This window comes from Acinonyx jubatus, chromosome X (assembly GCF_027475565.1).
Source record: "Acinonyx jubatus isolate Ajub_Pintada_27869175 chromosome X, VMU_Ajub_asm_v1.0, whole genome shotgun sequence".
In the NCBI taxonomy this organism is placed as follows: domain Eukaryota; kingdom Metazoa; phylum Chordata; class Mammalia; order Carnivora; family Felidae; genus Acinonyx; species Acinonyx jubatus.
In genome coordinates this window covers 124067373-124089488 of record NC_069389.1, presented here as the reverse complement: position 1 = coordinate 124089488, position 22116 = coordinate 124067373, and the positions used below count along the sequence as shown (strand labels likewise).

The window sequence follows — 22116 nt, the reverse complement described above, 5'->3', positions numbered from 1 at the left end:
ACCCATAACGGAGAACGGAGAAATTTTAAAAACACCCAGATGTTGGGGCGCCTGGGTGGCGCAGTCGGTTAAGCGTTCGACTTCAGCCAGGTCACGATCTCGCGGTGAGTTCGAGCCCCGCGTCGGGCTCTGGGCTGATGGCTCAGAGCCTGGAGCCTGTTTCCGATTCTGTGTCTCCCTCTCTCTCTGCCCCTCCCCCATTCATGCTCTGTCTCTCTCTGTCCCCAAAATAAAAATAAACGTTGAAAAAAAAAATTAAAAAAAAAAAAAATCAAAACACCCAGATGTGTAAATGTGTACCACAGTTTACTAGAGTTCACCCATTAGTATACTACTGTGGAACTAGTAAAGTGATGTTAATATAACAGCACTACAAATAAGCAAATTACATGCTAAGCAAAAAAGGTAGAATAAAAATTATAAAGACAAAATTATTTAAGTTATATTTTAAAAAACTTATGCATAAAAAAGAAATGGAAGACACAGCATTGTTAAGGGGACTACAAATGGAATTTCTTTTTCCCATTTTCTAAATTTTCTCAAAAGAGCATGTGAATGGGAAGATTGTTCAATATGTTTCACTTCCAACACACTTATTATTCAGACCAAGTTTTGAAGGGACTCTTTTGCCCATATCCTCTCTGGGTATACTGTACTAATATTAAGCTTGAAAATATCATGTCAAATCAGGATGGTTATGTTATTCTGAAACTGTAAACCCATATAAGAGAAATGATCTGGCAGAGATGCGTATATATATTTGTTGAATTAAGCTTTATTTTAACTCATATCTCTAAAGAGCTGCATTTCTTCATATTCAGTTCAATTTTCATGGACTTCAACCGACCAAATCATTCCTGTCCTAATATTAACAAGGACATTTTGTGACATTATACTTACCATAACAAGGTTTGGGGAAAAGTAGCACTTAAAATATCTCAAGATGTTTACAAAGTTCAAAAATTAAATATGGAAATTTAAAATTATGAAAAAACTGACTTAAGGAACTTTGGTATCTTTCAGATTTAACTAGTCAATTGTTTGCTGATCTGTACTCCTTCCAAAGGGATTCTGTGTTATTTCTACAAACCTAAGTTCTTGGGACATGCTGGTTTTAAGGTGAAGTAAACGTGCTTTACAAATATGTGAAAAGATACATGTTAACTTTAGAAAGAATAATGTGAAAAAAAGGTGCCAGGCCACAGTTTTAACTTCAATGTTTTAATATCATGAAATACAACTACAAAACATTGTACGAGTATATTTTGTTCTCTACATGGAGATGGAATAATACATTTGTGTTTTTACCAGAATCTCTACATCCAGCGTTAGCCACTGTACCAACGGCTTTCCACAGGGATTTTCTAGTCTTCCCATGAGGTCTTATCATGAATAAAAAAAGCTCACAAATCTTTTCAACCACTGCAGATTTATATTTAGCTTAACATTTTTGTTCAGCTGCTTTGGAGAACTGTTAAGAAATACAAAATTGCCTTAGCCAAGAGTTTTGAGAGGCTAAAGAATTTTGTTGTTTCACGTTGGCCAAGATCTCCCTTATGTTGACATTGCAAAGACACTGTGTACTTCTATGGGGTAAGAAAAAGCGTCTCAATAGCCCTCTTACTACTTAGGAAGGCCAATTACCAGTTCCTTAAAAGTACAGAATATTATAATAGATAGCTATTGGCTAAGCAGCACTTCATGAAAATCCATTATATAAGACAAATAACAGCAACAGAGAGCCATAAAGCCCCACATGTACTAAAGAAAACAAGTTTGGAAATATTTAAACTAAGTGCTTTTCCTACCTCTAAACTGGTTTAACTACATCAAGTAAGAGTAATATCAGCCAATAAAGAAAAAGTAAACTGTGCTAGTGTCCAGAATTAGGTTCAAGAGTATACCTCACAGTTTTCAGCCATTCCAGCTAAGACTTTGTTTATGACCGACAACAACAAAAAAAAGATGAAAGTAGCATTTACTTTGTTGGAAATAAAAAAATTAAAATACTGCTAATTTCACAAAATATTTGAAACTAACTTTGTTTTTATAATAAAATGTTTATCTTGTTTTTTAAAGTTTTAACTACCGCTCTTACTGTTCAAAAAAATCAGTCAAAGTAATGTCAACCTTTAGGGATAAACTTTGGGGTACTTAAAATAACATGTTTTGAAAACTGAACCACATTTTTAATTGCTAGCATTATGCTTTGGTCTTGGTAGAATCATCTTTGTTTCTTCTTTTTACATCCCAATTATAAACCCTGGCCATATCTGCAAGAATTGTCAAAGAAAATGCAAATGCAATTCTAAAGATAACATACGCAATGACTAAGTAAGTATTCACTCACATGTTGAATCAGAAATCGTGCACACAAAATACCGGTAACAGCTAGGATTGTGAGCTATCTTGCTAGAATACCATTTGCTAAGAAAATACTGGAACTAAATTCCACCAATACAAAGTCAAGGCCTCAAGTCAACAACTGTTTAGCATATGTAGCCAACTGAAGCCTTATACTTGACAAAACATGTCCTTGACACTGTCAACAGTTTTAAAGATAGCTCCTCATCCATGAAATTTCAAAGACTGTTGACACCATATCCTTACAGGCAATATTTAAATTAGTACAATTCAATTATCAATAATTTCATCTCTTACCCCCCCTTTGGTTTGATAGGACATTCACTCAATTTATTTTCCTTTCCACAAGCACCACCCTGTGTAGGCCCTCGCATATCAGTGATTTCTTTCATGGACTATGCCTTTGGTGTTGTATCCTAAAGTCACCAGTGTAACTCAGGCCATCTAGATTTTCTCCAATGTTATCCTCTACGAGTTTGATAGCTATTTCCCTGGACTTGTGTGGATCAAATCTCCACATCACGAGTCCCATCCCAGCCCCTGCTCTAGGCCTCCACCAGGCCTGCCTTCCGTCACCCAAGTACCCAGCGGCCGCTGTGTGCCGCGTGCCACATGCCATGGAGAAAAGAACAGGTGCAGCTCCCACGCTTGCAGTGCTCCCGACCTGGCACAGAAAACCAAGTACTGAGTGCAAAGCGCTAAGTAAGCACAGAGAAAGAATAAAACACCCTGAGGATCTGAACAGGTATAGAAATGATCTGATACTTGAGCTGTACTAGGAAGGAAACGAAGGAGTAACCCACAGAAACATAAATAGGGGGAAATTGTTCCAGGTTGGAGGAACAAAGTGGAAATGTAAAGGGTGTGGCACACTGGCAGGGGGCAGTGAGGAGAACCGATTGGGGCTACTTGGAACCCAGGTGCACGGGGCGGGGTGGGGGAGGCTGGGGCAGGAAGAGGTCAGGGGCACAAGGTAAGACGGTATGGGACACTTCACTCAGGGCCTCTGTGCATACCTTTCCTGCAACAGGGAGCCACTGAAGTTCTCTATCGCAACCAGAGGAGCAAAAATAGGATGCGTGACTCAGTAAATTCACACTGGAGATAGTGTGAAGGAGAGATGGGAGAAAAAGAGACTATAAAACTACTTAGTCTAGGTTCTGGAAGGCCAAAAGGAGACAATGGACAGAGAGGTTTACAAGGGAAATTTGACAAGAATCTGGTGATTGGTTGGCTCTTGGTGATGAAAGAGGAGTGGAGAGCAACTCCCGAGTTTCTGTCCTGGGGAGTGTGTGGGACCAGTGTCCGCAACAGGAACCAGGAGAGAGAAGTCAGAAAGGAGAGGCACAGAGCTGGGTTTCAATACAGCTGCTCCCTCCCTAGGCAGAACACCTGCCTCCACCTCTCTTCTCTGCTCGTCTGAACCCTCTACTGCCTTTCAAAACAAACCAAGTTCTAACTTCCCCAAGTCTTCTTTGCACTAATTCCAGCTCATATCTCTTTCCCTAACTTTATATTGCCTTGGCGTGGCATACACGAAATGAACTTATATTTTGCTGTGAAATTATGATGTAGCTTTATACATGTTTAGTTCTAACACAGCAAGACTCTGCCGCTCTTTTTTTGCACTGATTCCCTCACCATCCTGTGCCCCATACAGCTTAGCACAGTTGCAGCAACATGGGAGACCCTTAATAAATGCTTGCGGATTAAACTATTCAACTGGCTACGAAGGCATCTTGAAAAAATATTTGAAAGAAAAACGCTTATGCATTTTGCAGTTTCCAAACCTTCACAACTCAGGTCAGATTAACCTATCTACAAACTTATTTCAGTATTAGTTCCAAATATGTTATTTATCACTCTCATAAAATCTGCAACTTCAAATTAGCCCAGGAATAAGGATATTCTTCTCATCAAAGTAATGCAAATAAGAGTGTTGAAAATCATCTTTCTCTTTTCCTCCCTTTGCTTTTAGTTAAAGAAAGGATACTGACTTCTGTGGTAGTAAATTGATCTCGAAGAAAGTCAAGGTCTTCCTCAAGGGAATCAAGATTCTTTGTAGCAGTCGATAAATTCTTTTCCAACAATGCCTGGGCTTCATCAATATCATATTCAAGCATCACATTAGCCTGGAGAGAGAAAGTCACAACAATTACTCAACATTCACACAGTGTCTCACAGGGTCGGCAGGGGTTAGGCCAAATCTAGCTGCCCTTTCTTAGAAGTTTTCTTGGACTCCAGATATTCTCCATTCACTTATGCGTTCACACCACAGTGGCAGAGCTGGGTACTCGTGACAGAGACCGTGTGGTCTGCAGAACCAAAATATTTACTCTCTGACCATGGGGCACCTGGGCGGCCCAGTCGGTTGGGCATCCAACTTTGGTTCAGGTCATGATCTCACAGTTTGTAAGTTCGAGCCCCACATCAGGCTCTGTACTGACAGCTTGGAACCTGGAGCCTGCTTCAGATTCTGTGTCTCCCTCTCTCCCTGCCCCTTCTCTGCTCACACTCTGTTTCTATTTCAAAAATAAATAAACGTTAAAAACATTTTTTTTTAATATTTACTCTCTGACCTTTTACACAAAGTTTATTGATCCCTGGATTAGAGAATATATTTACATACACTACATCATCTATTCCTCATAAACAACCCTGGTCAGTCAAGTTACCACCTTCTTTACAGCTAAGAAAATGTGGGCTCAAAGAGGTCAGGTTGCCTACACTAATATAGATAGTAAGTAAACAGGAGAATTAAGAGAAAAACCAATGATCAAACATCAAATTCCATCTTTCTACAACCTCCATGATGACAGTAAACTGTATTACATTTGAATCAATTTATTTTCTTACAGTTTATTTAGTTTGAGAGAGGGAGACAGAGGGAGAGAGGGGATTCCAAGCAGGCACCACACTCTCAGTGCAGAGCCTGACTCAGGGCTCCATCTCATAAACTGTGAGATTATGACCTGAGCTGAAACCAAGAGTTGGACACTTAACCGACTGAGCCACTCAGGTGCCCCACATTTGAATCAATGTAAATAGCTGTTTCTGGGGCGACTGAGTGGCTCAGTCAGTTAAGTGTCTGACTTTGGCCCAGGTCATGACCTCACATTTTGTGAGTTCGAACCCCGCGTGGGGTCTCTGATGACAGCTCAGAGCCTGGAATCTGTTTCAGATTCTGTGTCTCCCTCCCTCTCTCTGCCTCTCCCCTTCTTGTGCTCTCTCTCTCTAAAATAAATAAACGTTAAATTTTAATTTAACTTAAAAAAAGAAAGTTGTTTCTGAGCTTAAGCTTAAGTAATTTAAAAGTTTTCAAATACATATATATTATGTAATTTGATCCAGTAATGTAATGGCAAGCTTTTACTGTCCCCTTCCTTTTCTTCAAATATTTTTTAATGATTTTATTTATATTTGAGAGAGGGGCGGGCAGAGAGGAAGACACAGAATCCGAAGCAGGCTCCAGGTTCTAAGCTGTCAGCACAGAGCCTGATGTTGGGTTCGAACTCACGAACAGCAAGATCATGACCTGAGCTGAAGTCAGACGCTTAACCGACTGAACCACCCAGCAGCCCCTATTGTCCCCTTCCTACCTCCAACAGATGTTAGGAGCAAAGACAAAGTGACTGTGTTGAATTCTGAAGCTCTGGTGTTACTGCCTACACTTAGAGATGCGGGCATTCTGGAGGTGGGGAACCAAACCTCCTCCAGCACTGAACTCTTCCCATCACCTGACTTACACTGGGCATTTCCTGAACCACTTCCCTCATCTGACAAATGGAATTTAAAAATTACTCAAAAGATGGTTGTAAGGATTAAATCAGACAGACAATATGAAAGTGTCTGGCACAAAGTAGGTGCTACATAAATAAATACTTACTGACTGAATAACCCAATCCGTGACAGTTAGAAAACTGTATACAAATTCAAATAGGACAAAAAAAAAATTCAATGGAAGTACATGTCTCTTAAATCCCAGACCCCAATCTCATTCCCGAGTCAACTGACACTGTCTCTTATTACTGTTTAGTTTTCAGAAAATCTCTACACTTTGGAGCTGTACATGTAGCTTGTTACTTTGTATGAGAACCTGCCTGGGGTAATGAGACCTGTGGACAGTTACCTGGCCCATCAGGAATGGCCTGGATGTCTGGTCAGGCGATTGAGAGGAGTAAGGCAGGAAAAATCACAGACAAGGCCTATGAAATTGTCTAAAATTGAAATATATGGTTTAAAAAATGGACTCCATTTTCAAGGTTTTTTAATCATCTTTTCCCCTTAATTTTAGAGAGAACTAATAAACTCTTATGGGGAAGAAACATTTATCGGAGGTTCAACAGTCCTTTCCCATTTTACTTCTCTTGCTCTTCCTTCTGTTACATTTAAACAATACAGCACGAGAGGAAGGGGATGAGGGTTTCAGGTAGTTCTGTCTTGACCAGGAGAGACCCGAGCATATTGTGCAGCTCACCACACTCCTCACCTCAGTCCGTCTCCAGTACAGACCCCTTGAACTCCACCTCTGTTCCTTCCAGGGTCAAAGACAGATGGGCACTTTACCCAGCTCAAACAGTACTGCTATGCCGGGAAAACCATGCTGGTTTACAAATGTAAGCCAAGAAAGCTGTGGCCATTTTCGGTTACTTACCCCCAACCACAGACACACTTTATCAGTAGGAGGAACTGAAGCCTTGCAATACAGGTTATCCGCCAGTAAGAATCTAGTCTCCAGTGAGCTGGTGGACTCCTTGGAAAAAAATGACAGTACTGTAAATAGGTCAGTTTAATTAAAAAGGTTATAAAGGAGAGATCACAGATCTGAACCTAAGTCACTGAAAACTGTACCATCATGCCAACTAAGTGTAGTGGCAATAGAAATGAACGCTGGAGCCAGACACCTGGGTGTGTGTGGGGGGGGGGGATGGATTCTGGATCAGCTACTTACTACCTGTGTAAATTGAGCATTTCACTTGACCTCTCTGTGTCTCAGGTTCCTGGCCTGTAAAATTAGGAAAATTGTCCCTACATCTCTGAAGGCTGTAGCAAGCAGACTTTACACAAACACAGACACACACACACAACAGTGCCTGGCACAAAGTAAGTGCTATGCAAGAGTCAGCAATTATTACTTCATCAGTGCTTCATGCCCAACCAACCAGTTTTCTGAAGTTTCTTACAAATTTCACCACATGAGTTTATAGATACAGTGGAATACTACTTGGCAATGGGAAAGAATGAAGTCCTGCCATCTGCAAAAATGTGGATGGAACTGGAAGATATTATGCTGAGTGAAACAAGTCAGTCAGAGAAAGACAGATATCATATGTTTTCACTCATATGTGTAATTTGAGAAACTTAACAGAAGACCATGGGGGAAGGGAAGGGGAAAAATAGTTTCAAACAGAGAGGGAGGCAAACCATAAGAGACTCTTGAATACAGAGAAAAAACTGAGGGTTGATGGGGGTAGGGGCGAGGAAGAGGGGTAAATGGGCGATGGGCACTGAGGAGGGCACTTGTTGAGATGAGCACTGGGTGTTGTATGTTAGTGATGAATCATGGGAATCTACTCCCGAAGCCAAAAGCACACTATATATACTGTAGGTCAGCTAACTTGACAATAAATGATATTAAAAAAAACTTCACCACATAAAATAATGTATTAGAAATACAGTTATCCTGTCAAGTAATAAATCATATACATATACACATACATATAATCTATTAAATATAATATGCTTATAAAATTTAATCTTTATAGCCTCTAATGAGTATGGGATTAAGACTCAGCACATTTTCAAATCCAGTTCTGCCAATAACCAGCTATGTGACACTGGTCAAGTGTAACCTCTCTGTAATGGTCCCCTCAACTGTGAAATGAGAACCCAAAACATAATTTCTAAGATTCTTTGCAGATCTGTAAATCTTGGACTCACTCCTTATTCTTAGGGAGAACAACAACAACAAAAACCCTTAGATGCTGTTACCTCAAAATAAGGTATTTTCTTTTTGTATCGAAAATAATTTTGGGGTGCCTGGGTGGCTCAGTTGGTTAAGTGTCTGACTTTGGCTAAGGCTGCAATCTCACAGTTTGTGGGTTCAAGCGCTGCGTTGGGTTCTATGCTGGGCAGCTCAGAGCCTGGAGCCTGCTTCAGATTCTGCATCTCCCTATCTCTCTGCCCTCCCTCCCATTCGTGCTCTCTCTGTCTCTCTCAAAAATAAACAAACATTAAAAAAATTTAAAAAAGAAAATAATTTCAAATTGCATTTAAGTTTTATAAATACTCCATATAAGTAAAATAATCCAAGATGTGTAGACCCTAAAATTAAAGCTGACTTGGAAAAACAAGCCACAAAGCCACATTTATCACAGAAGCACACTGCACATGTACATAAGAATCAAGGCGGCAGACTGGATCTACCAGCACATTCAAATACCAGTAACCAAGGAGTCAAGGAAGATGAATTTCTGCTGAAGTATTCTGGTTCATTCACATTTATAAACAAAAATGCACTTACTTTTTTCTTCTGCATGTATTTTAGAATTTCTAATGTCTGCTTAATTTCAGGAATCTGACCTTTCAGCCTGTGAATAAGAAAAAGGTTGACTTAGTGTTCTGCAGGCAAGAAAAACCCTAGGACACAGTCTTACTGGCTTTGCATTTTCTGTCGATATCTTTTTGAGGACTGCTAAAATCATCCATTTGTCAAAACCCACAGAATATACAACACAACAGTGAACCCTAAGGTAAACTAGGGAGTTTAGTTAATAAAAATATATTATTATTATGTATTGGTTCATCATTCATTTATTTTTTAAGTTAGGCTCTATGCCAAAAGTGGGGCTCGAATTCACGACCCCTAGAGCAAGAACCACATGCTCTACAGATTGAGCCAGCCAGGAGCCCCTTGACTCATCAATTGTAGTCAATGTCCCACTCTGGTGGAGGCTGTTGAGCTGTTGAGAATGGGGGATGCTCTGCATGTTTGGGGAGGCACAGAGTGTATGGGAAACCTCTGTACCTTCTGTTCAACTGTGCTATGGAGATGTGCTCCATAAGTGCTCTAAAAATGAACATCTATTAAAAATTAATCTTAAAAAATGAAACTACTAGCAACTGTCCCAAGTGACATCAATGTCACTGACAAGAAAATAAGAGATAAAAATATAATGAAAACACTCAGAGTTACTTAGAAGAAAGAATGAAACATTTTTTATTTTGTTGGCACTGAAGGTTAGCTCTTTTCTGTGATGATTAGAGGCTGCCCAAGGTCATAAAATGTTTTGCATGGAAAAATGTGCAAATGTGGGGTCCCTGTCAAATCACAATGGAATCTGCAACAAAACAAACTAAGGATACAGAAACAAAGCCGTGGTTCTTTCAGAATGCATTTAACTAAACGTGACTGGAGATTGGTACGTAAACAAAATTTAAATGTGATGATGAAAATGTACTTATTATAGAAGTGTTGAATCACTATATTGTACACCTGAAGCCAATATAACACTGTATGTTAACTACACTGGAATTTAAATGAAAATTTGATAAACAAAGAAAATATACTTGTTATATAAAGGAAGTCACAGCATGCATGAAGAGCAGCAGGGAAAACTTTATTTTACCCTGTGCTACTGACCTGGCAAGAAGTGTGGTAGAAGAGCTTGCTACTTAAAAAAAAACAGTATCGATACCATAATGTCTTTTTTTAAACATTTATTCATTTTTGACAGAGACAGAGTGTGAGCGGGGGAGGGGCAGAGAGAGAGGGAGACACAGAATCCGAAGCAGGCTCCAGGCTCTGAGCTGTCAGCACAGAGCCCGACATGGGGCTCGAACTCACAGACTGCGAGATCATGACCTGAGCTGAAGTTGGACACTTAACCAAATGAGCCACCCAGACACCTAATACCATATTGTCTTGATGACTACAGCTTTGTAATACAGCTTAAAGTCTGGGATTGTGATGCCCCCAGCTTTGCTTTTCTTTGCCCACATTACTTTGGCTATTTGGGGTCTTTTCTGGTTCCATACAAATTTTAGGATTGTTAGCTCTGTGAAGAATGCTGGTGTCATTTTGATAGGGATTGCACTCACTGAATGTGTAGATTGCTTTTTGGAAAGAAAGTCCAGTGAATAATCTAGAAACACATACTTAGCATTTATGTTTTTTACTTAGTTTGAAGGATAATGCCTTGTGAACTCTTTACAAATTCAATATGGATGTTGTAGATCTTCCAATTTTGCTTACTTTTGTATTCTGTGTTGATATAGGTAAATGTTAAGGAGCTATATTTGTAAAATATCTGATACACATACAACATAAGAAGAATGTTCAGATAAAGATCTTTTGGTCATGCCAATGATTTCTAGCATATATTTTTGTATGTAAAAATATTACATGTTATATACATAAATTATGGAGCATATATAAATCAATCAGCTGCAGCCCCAGGCAACTTAGGAACCTCATCACCTCTCCCCAGTCTGCTCCATCCCAAGAGATAGCAGCTTTCCTGAACCATATGCTTACAGCCCCTTTTTCTCTTTTTCAAGAGTGTCATCACATTTACGTACATCCCCAAATAATATATTCTTTGCAGGTTTCTTGGCTTAATACAATCTCGTGTTATATGTGGTTTTCTTGGGTTTGCTTTTTTAACTCAGTTAGGTTCCTAAGACTTGTTCATTCATTTTCAGCTGTGTAACATTAAATTCTGAATATAGCACATCTTCTTTATCTACTCTCTTGCCAGTGGACAGTTGGGTCAGTTCTACGTCATTGTTATTATATGAACAACAGAAATCTCTAAGTTCCAGGAATGGGTAGCGGAGTGAGAAGGGAGATGGAGGCTTAGAAGGGAAGCAAACCAAATCTTCAAAAGGGGAGTACAGCTAAAGGAGAACTTTCTAGGTGTTTTCTCCTCCATCTAAATTGCGCTGGGTGAATCCCCTTACCTACTCTGTCATTGCTACGGGGTGGAAAAAGAGTAGAACTGACCAGAAGCAGAGAGGTCAGGCTGAGGAGCTGAGAAGACAAATACTGGTCCCCAGTCATCCCCTTCCCCTCACTCCTACTCCCAGGAGTGATGACACCAAACACAGCCAAGGGCGGAGGAACTAAAAGAATCCTCAGAGACCAAGTCACCTGGTTGGGGAGAAGGGACATTTGTCCAATGGTGGTGTCCTAGACTATAACACTAACAGCATTCTTCCTACCCCTACTCACCAGGAGGGGCTTAAATTACTCCCACCTCCACATTACTCCATGACTGGCCAAAGTAACTGGTATCCCTGAGGGAATGTGAGCTGATGGGGAAAAGAAATGATAATCTGATAAACACAACTACAATAAAAAAAGACAATTAAATGCAACAATGTCCATCAGATGAAACAAAATGAAATACTAAAAGATTAGATTACCAATAAGTATTTAAAAATACCTCAGAGAGCAAAAAAAGGATTATTGGTAATATGAAGAAGAAACAAGTAGTTATAAGAAGAACCAACCAGAATGACTAGGTATAAAACGTAATGGCTCAAATAAGGAACTCGTGGACATCCATCTAATCGCCAAAAGTCAAATTACCAAAGTCAGAAGAGAGGAAATAATAGAGAAATGGAAGGCAGAATTAGAAGCATCAACATCTATATTGACAGGAATCCCAAAAGGAGAAAAAAATTAACGGAAAAAAAATGCAAAAAATGATAATCACAAAATTTCCGGTTAAAGAACAATAAAAGGCATACAATTCAGGTGTTAGAGAGGAGATTACCACAAGAGAATTATGAAATACTAAAGAACTTCTATACTGAAGGTGAAGTTAAAGACAAATGACAGGCTGCAAGGAACCATTTACAGCATATGTAAAGACAGAGGTTAGTATGCAAACTACTACATAGAGCCATCTGCTGCAAAACAACTCAATCGTGCACAAAAAAATCGTTTTTGTTGCATAGCTGATATCAGAGGTGAGGGAAGTTCCAGAAAAAAATTAAAGGGTAAAAAACTGGAAAAGGCTTTGGGTTGAGCAGTGAGACCTACAGAAAAGTAAGCATCATGAGTCAGGTGCCACTGTGGGCTGCAGACCTAAGCCTGCCCTCCACCCCCCACCCAGCAGCTCAGTGGGGGAGCTCGCATATTAAGTGCCAGAACAGGAACAGGCTTGTATACAATAAGCACTCCTGGCAAAAGCAAAATCCTCTATGGTTAAAGGCAAACCACACAGCTATATCCATACTAAAAGAAAGCAGACATACAGCTCGGTAAGAAAGACAAAAGATAGCTACACACAAATTCCAGTGAATTAAAACAAAAGAGATGATGATATCAAAAGTACCCAAAAAGAAAAATTAGTTTATCTAAAAAGAAAGGCTAGGTTTAAAACAATAACCTTATGTTGTTTCCATGGAACACCCTTAAATAGAAATAATAAACAGGTCGACAATGAAGAGACAGAAGAGATTCATCAAGAAAATGTTACCCGAAAAAAGCTGGAACAGCTGTAAGCATTCAACAAAACAGACCTGAAACAATAAGCATTATTTTATATAGGGTTAAGTTCACCAAAACATAGTAATTCTCAAACTGCATGTGGCTGATAATGTAGACTAAAAAGGTTTTAAAAAGGGATACAAATTGTCCCAGGTTCAGAGGGGAGACCGGCCCTCCCACCTGTAACCGTCCCAACAGCCAGAGAAAACACACACCCTGTTAGCTGGAAGGCAGCGGAGAGCCACTGAGGGTGGCAGGGACCACAGGGGTGACCCCTGCGAGGGAAGCAACATGGAAGTGAGCTGATCTCCTGCAGCTACTTTACCACATAAGAGGTAGGGGATGCTTCTCTTTATAGAAGTATACCAGCTTATTAATAAATTTAAAAATAAGTGAACTAGAGCATCATTTTGCAACTCACAACGAATGGATCCAGCATGGAGTATCATAAAAAGAGACAACCAGATGCTATCTACCTCTTAATGGAAAAACGTTACACAAACCTATGAAGCAGTACTGTCAAAAAACCACAAAAACCCTGAATACAATTAAGACCGTAGATCCAACTACCAATTTATAGTATTGAGAGGACAAAGAGAGAGGACAAAGAAACATGCTAGAAAGTTTCACAACTGCTTCAAAATTTAGCAACATACTTCTGAATAACCCATGGATTATAAAGATCTAAATGTGAAAAGATAAAACAATAAAACTTAGAGAATAAAACATGAAGAGGATATCTTCATGAACCTGGGATAGGAAAGTATTGCTTAAATAGGATACAAAAAAGCACTGACTAGTAAGGAAAAAGATTGTTAAACTGCACAACATTACAATTAAATAGTGCTGAGTCAAATACTATGTCCACAGTATATCCACTAAAAAAAGAAATTGAAAGCCTACCACACACCATACATAAATTTCTAGATTAAGACGTTAAACGTGAAAAGCAAAATTTTTAAACTTTTATAAGAAAACATAGAAGTTTGTCTTTTTAAACACAAATATAAGGATAGGATTTCTTAAACAAGACACAAAAAAATATTAAGGGAAACTTTAATCGAAAACATTTAAATTAAGAACTACTCATCAGAAGAAACCATAAGAAAAAAGACAAATCACAAAAGGAAGAAAAATTTCTCACCCATATAACTTAAAAGGATTAGTATCCAATATACAGTTGACCTTTGACAATGCAGGGTTGACAAAATTCCCCCATACGGTCAAAAATCCACGTATAGGGGTGCCTGGGTGGCTCAGTTGGTTAAGCATCTGACTATTGATTTTGGCTCAGGTCATGATCTCATGGTTCGCGGGATTGAGCCCCGAGTCAGTCTTCTGTGCTGATAGCACAGAGCCTGCTTGGGATTCAGTCTCTCCTTCTCTCTGCCCCTCCCCTGCTTATGCTCCTTCTCTGTCTCTCTCAAAATAAATAAATAAACTTAAAAAAAACAAGAACACATATATTTTAAAAAATCCACATACAACTTTTGACTCCCTCAAAAACTTAACTACTAATAGCCTGTTGACTGGAAGCCTTACTGGTAACATAAAAAGTCAATAAACCTGTATTTTATATAATATGTGATATGTATTATAGACTGTATTCTTACAGTAATACCTGACGTTTTCTTATTTTTTTCCAGTATTTCAAGGCTATGTGGTTCATCTGTGAGTTTTTTTCAAAAGGTCACACATCCTCAAAAAATTTTTATAGATGTGTACATATATATATATATATATACACGTATATATATACACACACACATATATCATACACATAAACACACACACACCCTCTTACTCCATTTTCTATTTCCTTTGCATTTATTGCCTTCTAACCTACTGTATACTCTAGTTCTGTTTTCTGGTTGGAATGCCAGCTCCATGAGGACACAAATTCTTATCTGTTTTGTTCACTGATATATACTAAGTATTTAGGATGATGCCACATATTAGGTGCACAATAAATATTAATTCTATTGAACTGTGTGTTTACTATCTACATTCCACCAGACTGCAACATCTCCAAGGGCAGGGACTGTCTGTTTTGTTAACTGATATACCCCAAATGTACCTAATTAGGAAGACTGCAGGTGCACACTGCAATTTTTATCCCTCACATTCAGGCCTAGAGCATATATAAACCTGGAGTGAGTATCCTACTATACCACACAGTACTAGAGTTAGCAATATAACTTTGATACACAAATTTCCTCCTCACCCCCAGGGCTTGATCCTGAGGCCCATTTTCTTCTCTATCTATAACCTCCCTGTGGGTGACCTGAAATCCAATGGCTTTATTCTTCTTTTTAAAATGAAAATAAACTTTATTACAAAATCGGTATGTGAGAGGCGCCTGGGTGGCTCAGTCCATTAAGTGTCCGACTCTTGGTTTCAGCTCAGGTCATGATCCCAGAGTCGTGGGATTGAGCCCTGCATTGGGCTCCATGCTGACAGCGCAGAGTCTACTTGGGATTCTCTCTCACTCCCTTGCTCTCTACCCTTCCCTCACTCACGCTACCTCTCTCTCTCTCTCTCAAAGATAAACTTTAAAAAAGCAGCATATGAATATTGTAGAAATGTAACAATACAGATGACCAAATTTCTAAAAATGCCATATTCCCACCACCCAAAGATTATCACTGTTAATACACCATTAGTGTACTTCCAAATATTTGTGTACATATACAATTTTTTTCCAAAATGAGAGCATACCATAGTGTTTTCTATCCTGCCTTTTTCTGCTAACATTCTCTATCTGTTCATGTCAATAACTTCTCATCTTATTTAATACCCAGCCCGTATTCAAATTACCCTGTCACCAAAATCAAATGAGAAAATATGTCTAAAGAAACTTTTGCACTTTAACATAAATGGCACCTTATGCCCAGGTGACCCTCCTTCCTTTAGTCTGCCTCCAAAACTCATACCCAGCCTTCAGAATTCTACAGAGCCATATGCTCTTCTTGGAAGCTTCCCCTGAACCTCCTTGCCCCCCTCCAGATCACACCTCTCCCTTGCTAACTCATTCCTTTGCACCGAAGTATCTTGACTGTTATACTTTATGTACTTATCTTATTTACATATCTATCATGCCACTAGACTGTGTCCCTGTTGAGAGCAGATACTGGACCTGATTTCACCCAAACAGGATCTGGCACCTAGTCGGAATTCCATAAATATTTAACTGACAAAAGAATGCTGCGTTTGTGCACAGCAGATATCCGCAAATATTTACTACAGTGAACTGACTTTACAAGCTACTATAAAAATACAGGGAAATAAACAAGTAAAAGCAAGGATCCATTTGTCCTATGCCTATTAGTTATGAAATTTCAGGAAAATCATAACCTCTATGCATCTCTCATCTCATCAGAAAAATAAGGATGAACTAGAGATTTAAGATGTTATGACCCTAGGTGCTTTGGAATAAGGTCTTCAATATTCATTCTATTATGTTTTCAAAACCATCTTTAGACTAATAACACCAAGTACTGGCAAGGATGTGAAACAATTGGAACTCCCATACATTGCTGGTGGGAGTGAAATGTGGTATAGCCACCTTGGAGAACTTTTGGCAGTTTCCTCATAAAATTGAACATTATCCTTACAGGTCAGCAATTCTAACCTTAGGTAATTACTCAGAAGAAGAAAACATACACATGCACAAAGACTTCAAACACAATGGGGAAGCAACCTAAATGTCCATTGGCAGGCAAATAGATAAAAATAGATAAAAACTGGATGGAACTAGAGGGTATCATGCTAAGCTAAATTAGTCAGAGAAAGACAAATATCATATGACTTCACTCATATGAGAACTTTACGATACAAAACACATTAACATAAGGGACCCTTAAATATGGAGAACAAACTGAGGGTTGCTGGAGGGGTTGTGGGTTGGGGGTGGGCTAAATGGGCAAGGGGCATGAAGGAAGACCCTTGGGATGAGCACTGGGTGTTATACATAGGGGATGAATTACTGGAATGTACTTCTGAAATCATTATTGCACTATATGCTAACTAACTTGGATGTAAACTTAAAAGATAGATAGATAGATAGATAGATAGATAGATAGATAGACAGATACAACTCAGGCAACAACAGATGTTGGTGAGGATGCAGAGAAAGAGCATCTCTTTTGCAATGCTGGTGGGAATGCAAACTGGTACAGCCCCTCTGGAAACAGTATGGAGGTTCCTCAAACAATTAAAAATAGAACTACCCTACAACCCAGCAATTGTACTACTAGGTATTTATCCAAGGGATCCAAGTATGCTGTTTTGAAGGGACACATGCACCCCCGTGTTTATAGCAGCACTATGAACAATAGCCAAAGTATGGAAAGAGCCCAAATGTCCATTGATGGATGAATGGATAAAGAAGATGTGGTATATAGATACAATGGAGTATTACTCAGCCATCAAAAAGAATGGAATCTTGTCATTTGCAACTACGTGGATGGAACTGGAGGGTATGATGCTAAGTGAAATTAGAGAAAGACAAATATCATATGACTTCACTCATATGAGGACTTTAAGATACAAAACAGATGAACATAAGGGAAGAGAAGCAAATTTAATATAAAAACAGGGAGGAGGGCAAAACATAAGAGACTCTTAAATATGGAGAATAAACAGAGGGTTGCCTGAGGGGCTGCGGGGGGATGGGTTAAATGGGTAAGGGGCATTAAGGAATCTACTCCTGAAATCACTGTTGCACTATATACTAACTTGGATATAAATTAAAAAATAAATAGCACATCACATAGAAAAAAAATAGATAAAAATTGTGGTACATACATACAATGGAACAAGATTCAGCAGTAAAAAGAAATTAACCCACTGACACACACAAAACCATGGATGACTCTTAAAAGCATTATACGAAGTGTAAAAATCCTGACATAAAATAGTAGTTACTACATGCTTTCGTTTATATGAAGTTCACAAACACACAAAACAAATTTATGGTGAAAACAATCAGAACAGTGGTCAGCTCTGGGAGTGGGCAGGACTGGCCAGAAAGGGGCAGGAGGGAACTTCCTACAGTGATAGGAATGTTCTACATATTGATCTGGGCAATGGTTACAGAAGTGGATCCATCTGTGAAAATTCATCAAACTAAAATTCAAGATCTGACCTTTTTTTTTGAGAGAGAGAGAGAGAGAGAGAGAGCGCGCGCGCATGTGAGCAGTAGAGGGAGAAAGAGAAAATCTTGAGCAGGCTCCACACCCAGTGCAGAGCCCGAGTGGGGCTCGATCTCACAACCTAAGATCATGACCTGAGCTGAAATCAAGAGTCAGATGCTTAACTGACTGAGCCATCCAGGCACCCCTGGACATTTCATTATATGTAAATTATGCCTTAATTCTTAAAAAGTTTAAGCCATACAAGATTAACCAAAAAGAAAAAAAAAACCTCATGTAAATTTTTACACCTACCTCCTTTTCTTTTGAGCAAGATTGAGCTCCATAAACTTATACTTCTGGTACTGTTCATCCAGCTTCTTCAGTACTATATCTGCAGTCTCATTCCCAGGCTGTTTCATGAAGGAATCCACATCTTCCTTTATTATCAAAAATAACACATGACAAATTTTAGAATTTATACCTCTAAGCTGATTCTTGAGTGCTTCAACTTTATCTTTAAAACATAAAAGAAAAAAAAGAAGCTTGTATTTCCTTTCTCCAAAGGCTTGTTTTTAACTAAAAAAGTAGTTATAAAAAGCATTTCAGACATCGCACATACATTATGTATCCAATTTATTCTTCCTCCGCCTTCCTCTTTTTATTTATATATAGGGAAATAAAGATGGCCTTACCTGCTTTATGCACCCCCAGGTGGCCCTAGTAATGAAATGAAAATGGTAATGAAAATTACCAACAAACACATTGCCTAGTCACATGCCCCAGCCACAAAACAACTCAGATTGTATGCCAAAATTATCGACTCAGTTTTTTTTTAATGTAGGCTCCATGTCCAACAAGGGGCTTGAACTCATGACCCTGAGACCAAGACTCACATGCTCTACTAACTGAGCCAGCCAGGTGCCCCTCGACTAAAATTTTTAATTCAACAAGTTCTGCCACTGAAATCATGTTAAATATGGTCATTTGGTTCCCAAGGCAAGCCACAAATACCTCCTTAAGTATCAACTGGTCAAAATAAAATAAACCTGAAAGGCAAACGGAACAATCTTTTGTAACAGGAATAATTACACACACAAAAAAAGTAGTCAAACTGAATAGCATTGTTTAAAACGTATACTACATCCTGGTCCTTAAAGAAAAGCTAGTTAATTAAATAAGGATCAAGAACTAGATGAAAATATATGGAAGCTTTAAGCCAATCCTACTGGAGCTTTCCAGCACTTAAAAGAACGTTTTTCCTTCACTGTACGTTAAATTCAACTACCTTATGGTTTCTGCAATCTCTAGATCATTACTCTTATCCATGCTTACTAGCTATAAGGGAGTATTTCAGCTAAAGCAAGACAAGAAGCAAATGAAAGAGAAACACAGCAAGGGAGTGAACCATGAGGCCATCAAAATTATCGGTCTAATACAGCAAAAGAAACTGAAAAGGTGAGGCTGGGGGCAATGGCTGAACTCTGCATGTAAAATGGAGACACATCTTCCTAGAAGGGTCACTGCAGGAAAGAGATCTAAATTAAAGTTTCTAGCACATGGTACACATTACTAGGAGCTTAGAGTCTAGCAAGGAGAATTAACTGTAGCAGCACAGCATTGTGGCTACAACACAGGGCCTGCCTGGTTTGAATCCTGGCTTCACCACATACTAGATGTGTTCACTTCGGGGAAGCTACTGAACCTCTCTCTTTGCCTCAATTTTCTCATCTGTAAAATGAGAATACCTTTTCCTCACAGGGGATTAAATGAGTTAGCATATGTCAAATTCTTAGAAGAATACATGACAGGTAATAAGTGCTCAACAAACATTAGCTATGTGTATAATACAATCAGCTGAGGGAACTGATGAAAGTGCCAAGCATTCTGTCTTGGGGTAGTGGTAGTGATCAAGCAAAACTACAGAGAGGTCCTATCTGAACTAGATGTTGAGAGATTAAGAGGTCAGCCACTAGGCAAAGGGGAAAGAGACAATTCCAGCAAAGAAAACAAACTACTGCACCAGTGGGAATGGAGAAAAGGATGAGGTCTTTTAACCAGTACAGTATACTACCTCCTATCATCAAAGAAACTAATACATATTCAGCATCTACTTGGAATACTGAAAGTACATGTTGCTTCCCACGGCAACTAAGCATTGTTATCCCTATTACACTTAAAGCCACTGGGGCTCAAAGCGGTAAAATAATATGCTCAACATGAGGCAGTAATTGGGAAGTCCAGACAGGATTCAAACCCTGGTCTGTTTAGAAGCCAATGTTCTTTCTACAGTACATGTTATTCAAATAATACATAAAAATTAGGCTGCTTATATATTATATTAGATTGCATATATATTATGTCATACTGGTAGAAAGTTAAAGGTCTAGAAAAAATAACCCATAGCAGTTTTAGGGGGAAATGGCATTTTAAGATAAGACTTTATAAAGTGTCAGATAAAGTGTATCCTCTGGAATTAGATTTTTGAAGTCACCTCTCGCTGAGGACCAAGAATGCAGTGTTCAAGGCACTGTGGAAATTGAATTCAACGTCTAGTTATGAGATTATACTACGTGTCAGGCACTGTGCTAGGACTAGGAGAAATGACACTGAGCCAAGATGACCACCTCACTTTCCTCCCCCTGGCAGAGCAGAATGTATAAATAGTGGCTCTGGTGCTCCACAGACTGCCCAAGTTCAAATCCTCAGTCACCTGCTTACGCACTATGACTTGGGGCAAGTTACTTAAGTACCCCAGTTTCATCATCTACAAAATGGAAATGATAATCATACTCGCCCCCCAGAGTTCTGTAAAAGCATCAGGAAAGCGCCTGGCAGTCAACAAATTTTGTCTCTTGTTACCATTAGTTGGGAAATGAATGGAAAGAAATAACTGGTACAAAATAACAAAAGAAAACAACTACAAAATTGAATCACCAAATGCAACTATGCAATAGAGTGTATATAAAAGTGGTCTAAATAAAGAATAAATTGGGTCCATCGAACGATGTACGATATCATTAACAAAGAGGTGGAGATACGGCAATATAGGTACAACCCAAAAGGTCGAGAACACTTCATCAAGACTTTACAGCAGCTCAGTCAGAAGTGAGTGAGGAAAGACGGAGGATACTGGACTGAAGGCCAGTCGGGTTCTCTCTCACTCAGTTTTCAAAAACCATTTCTAGAGCAGCCTGATGGAAGAACAGTGTTGAAAGCATCTAGTTGCTTCTCTCTGGTTGGACTTCCGTTGAACTCCCTGTTCTGTGAAGCCTCCAAATTGCATTCCCTGCCTCCTCTCTCAACTCCACACCGTTAATTCTCTTCCAGCGTTAGAATGACGTACCTAAAACCAAATATGACCACATCGTGCCTTTCCGTAGACACTTTCTAACGACAGCCCGGTGCCTACTGCACACAGCCTCGATTCCTTAGGACACACGAGGCCTTCGCACTCGGCCTCCACGCTACTTTCCCATCGGTGTCTCCTTCCACTCCGGCCAGGCGGCAGGCCACTGCGCCCCTTCAACGCACCGGTAAATTTCCTACTGTCACACCTGGGCACCAGCTGTTCTGCCTACTCATTGTACCCTAAGTCACCAAAACCGCCGGTCGCTCCAGCCGGCAGGCTGAGTCTCTCTCCGGCTTCTCGCCGCCTCCCCCTTTCCCTTTCCCAGCAGCAGAGGGTGAACACCTGCACCCGGGGGGGCGGCCCCTCAGACCGCCCCGCCCCGCCCCACAGGCCTCACGCCCGGCGCCCCCTTCCCTTCACCGACCGCGTTTCCCCGGGCGGGTCCCGGCACAGTTCAGCGCGTCTAGGCGCCGAGGGAACAGCGGACGAAGGGCTCCCCCAGGTCCATCACCTCCACTCCTCCCCCCGTAGTCAAAGCCGGACTGGAGGCGAGAAAGGAAGGGGTTGCCCGCGGGGCCTACGCCAAGATCCTGAGGACCAGCGTGCCTCTTACCACAAACACGGCCTCAGGAATCCCCAGGTGGAGCCGCCGGCCGTTCCCTGCGGCCACTTCTCCTAATCCACAACCGTCCCTAGCGGCCGCCATCTTGGGAAAGCGAGCGCGCGACTAGCCGCCTCTCGAGCCGCCAACCGCCGGTGGCCCCTGATTG

General features: G+C 39.9%; 1 protein-coding gene across 1 annotated transcript; it reads right to left on the bottom strand.

Moving 5' to 3' along the window:
- Positions 1-1205: 1205 nt before the first annotated feature.
- On the bottom strand, positions 1206-22116 carry VBP1 (VHL binding protein 1). The gene is made up of 6 exons (XM_027053192.2): positions 21960-22116; positions 18310-18434; positions 8888-8954; positions 7019-7117; positions 4358-4496; positions 1206-2273 (listed from the first exon to the last, which is right to left on the bottom strand). Exons 1-6 carry the CDS (start codon positions 22050-22052, stop codon positions 2203-2205), a joined length of 594 nt encoding a protein of 197 aa, XP_026908993.1. The 5' UTR covers positions 22053-22116; the 3' UTR covers positions 1206-2202.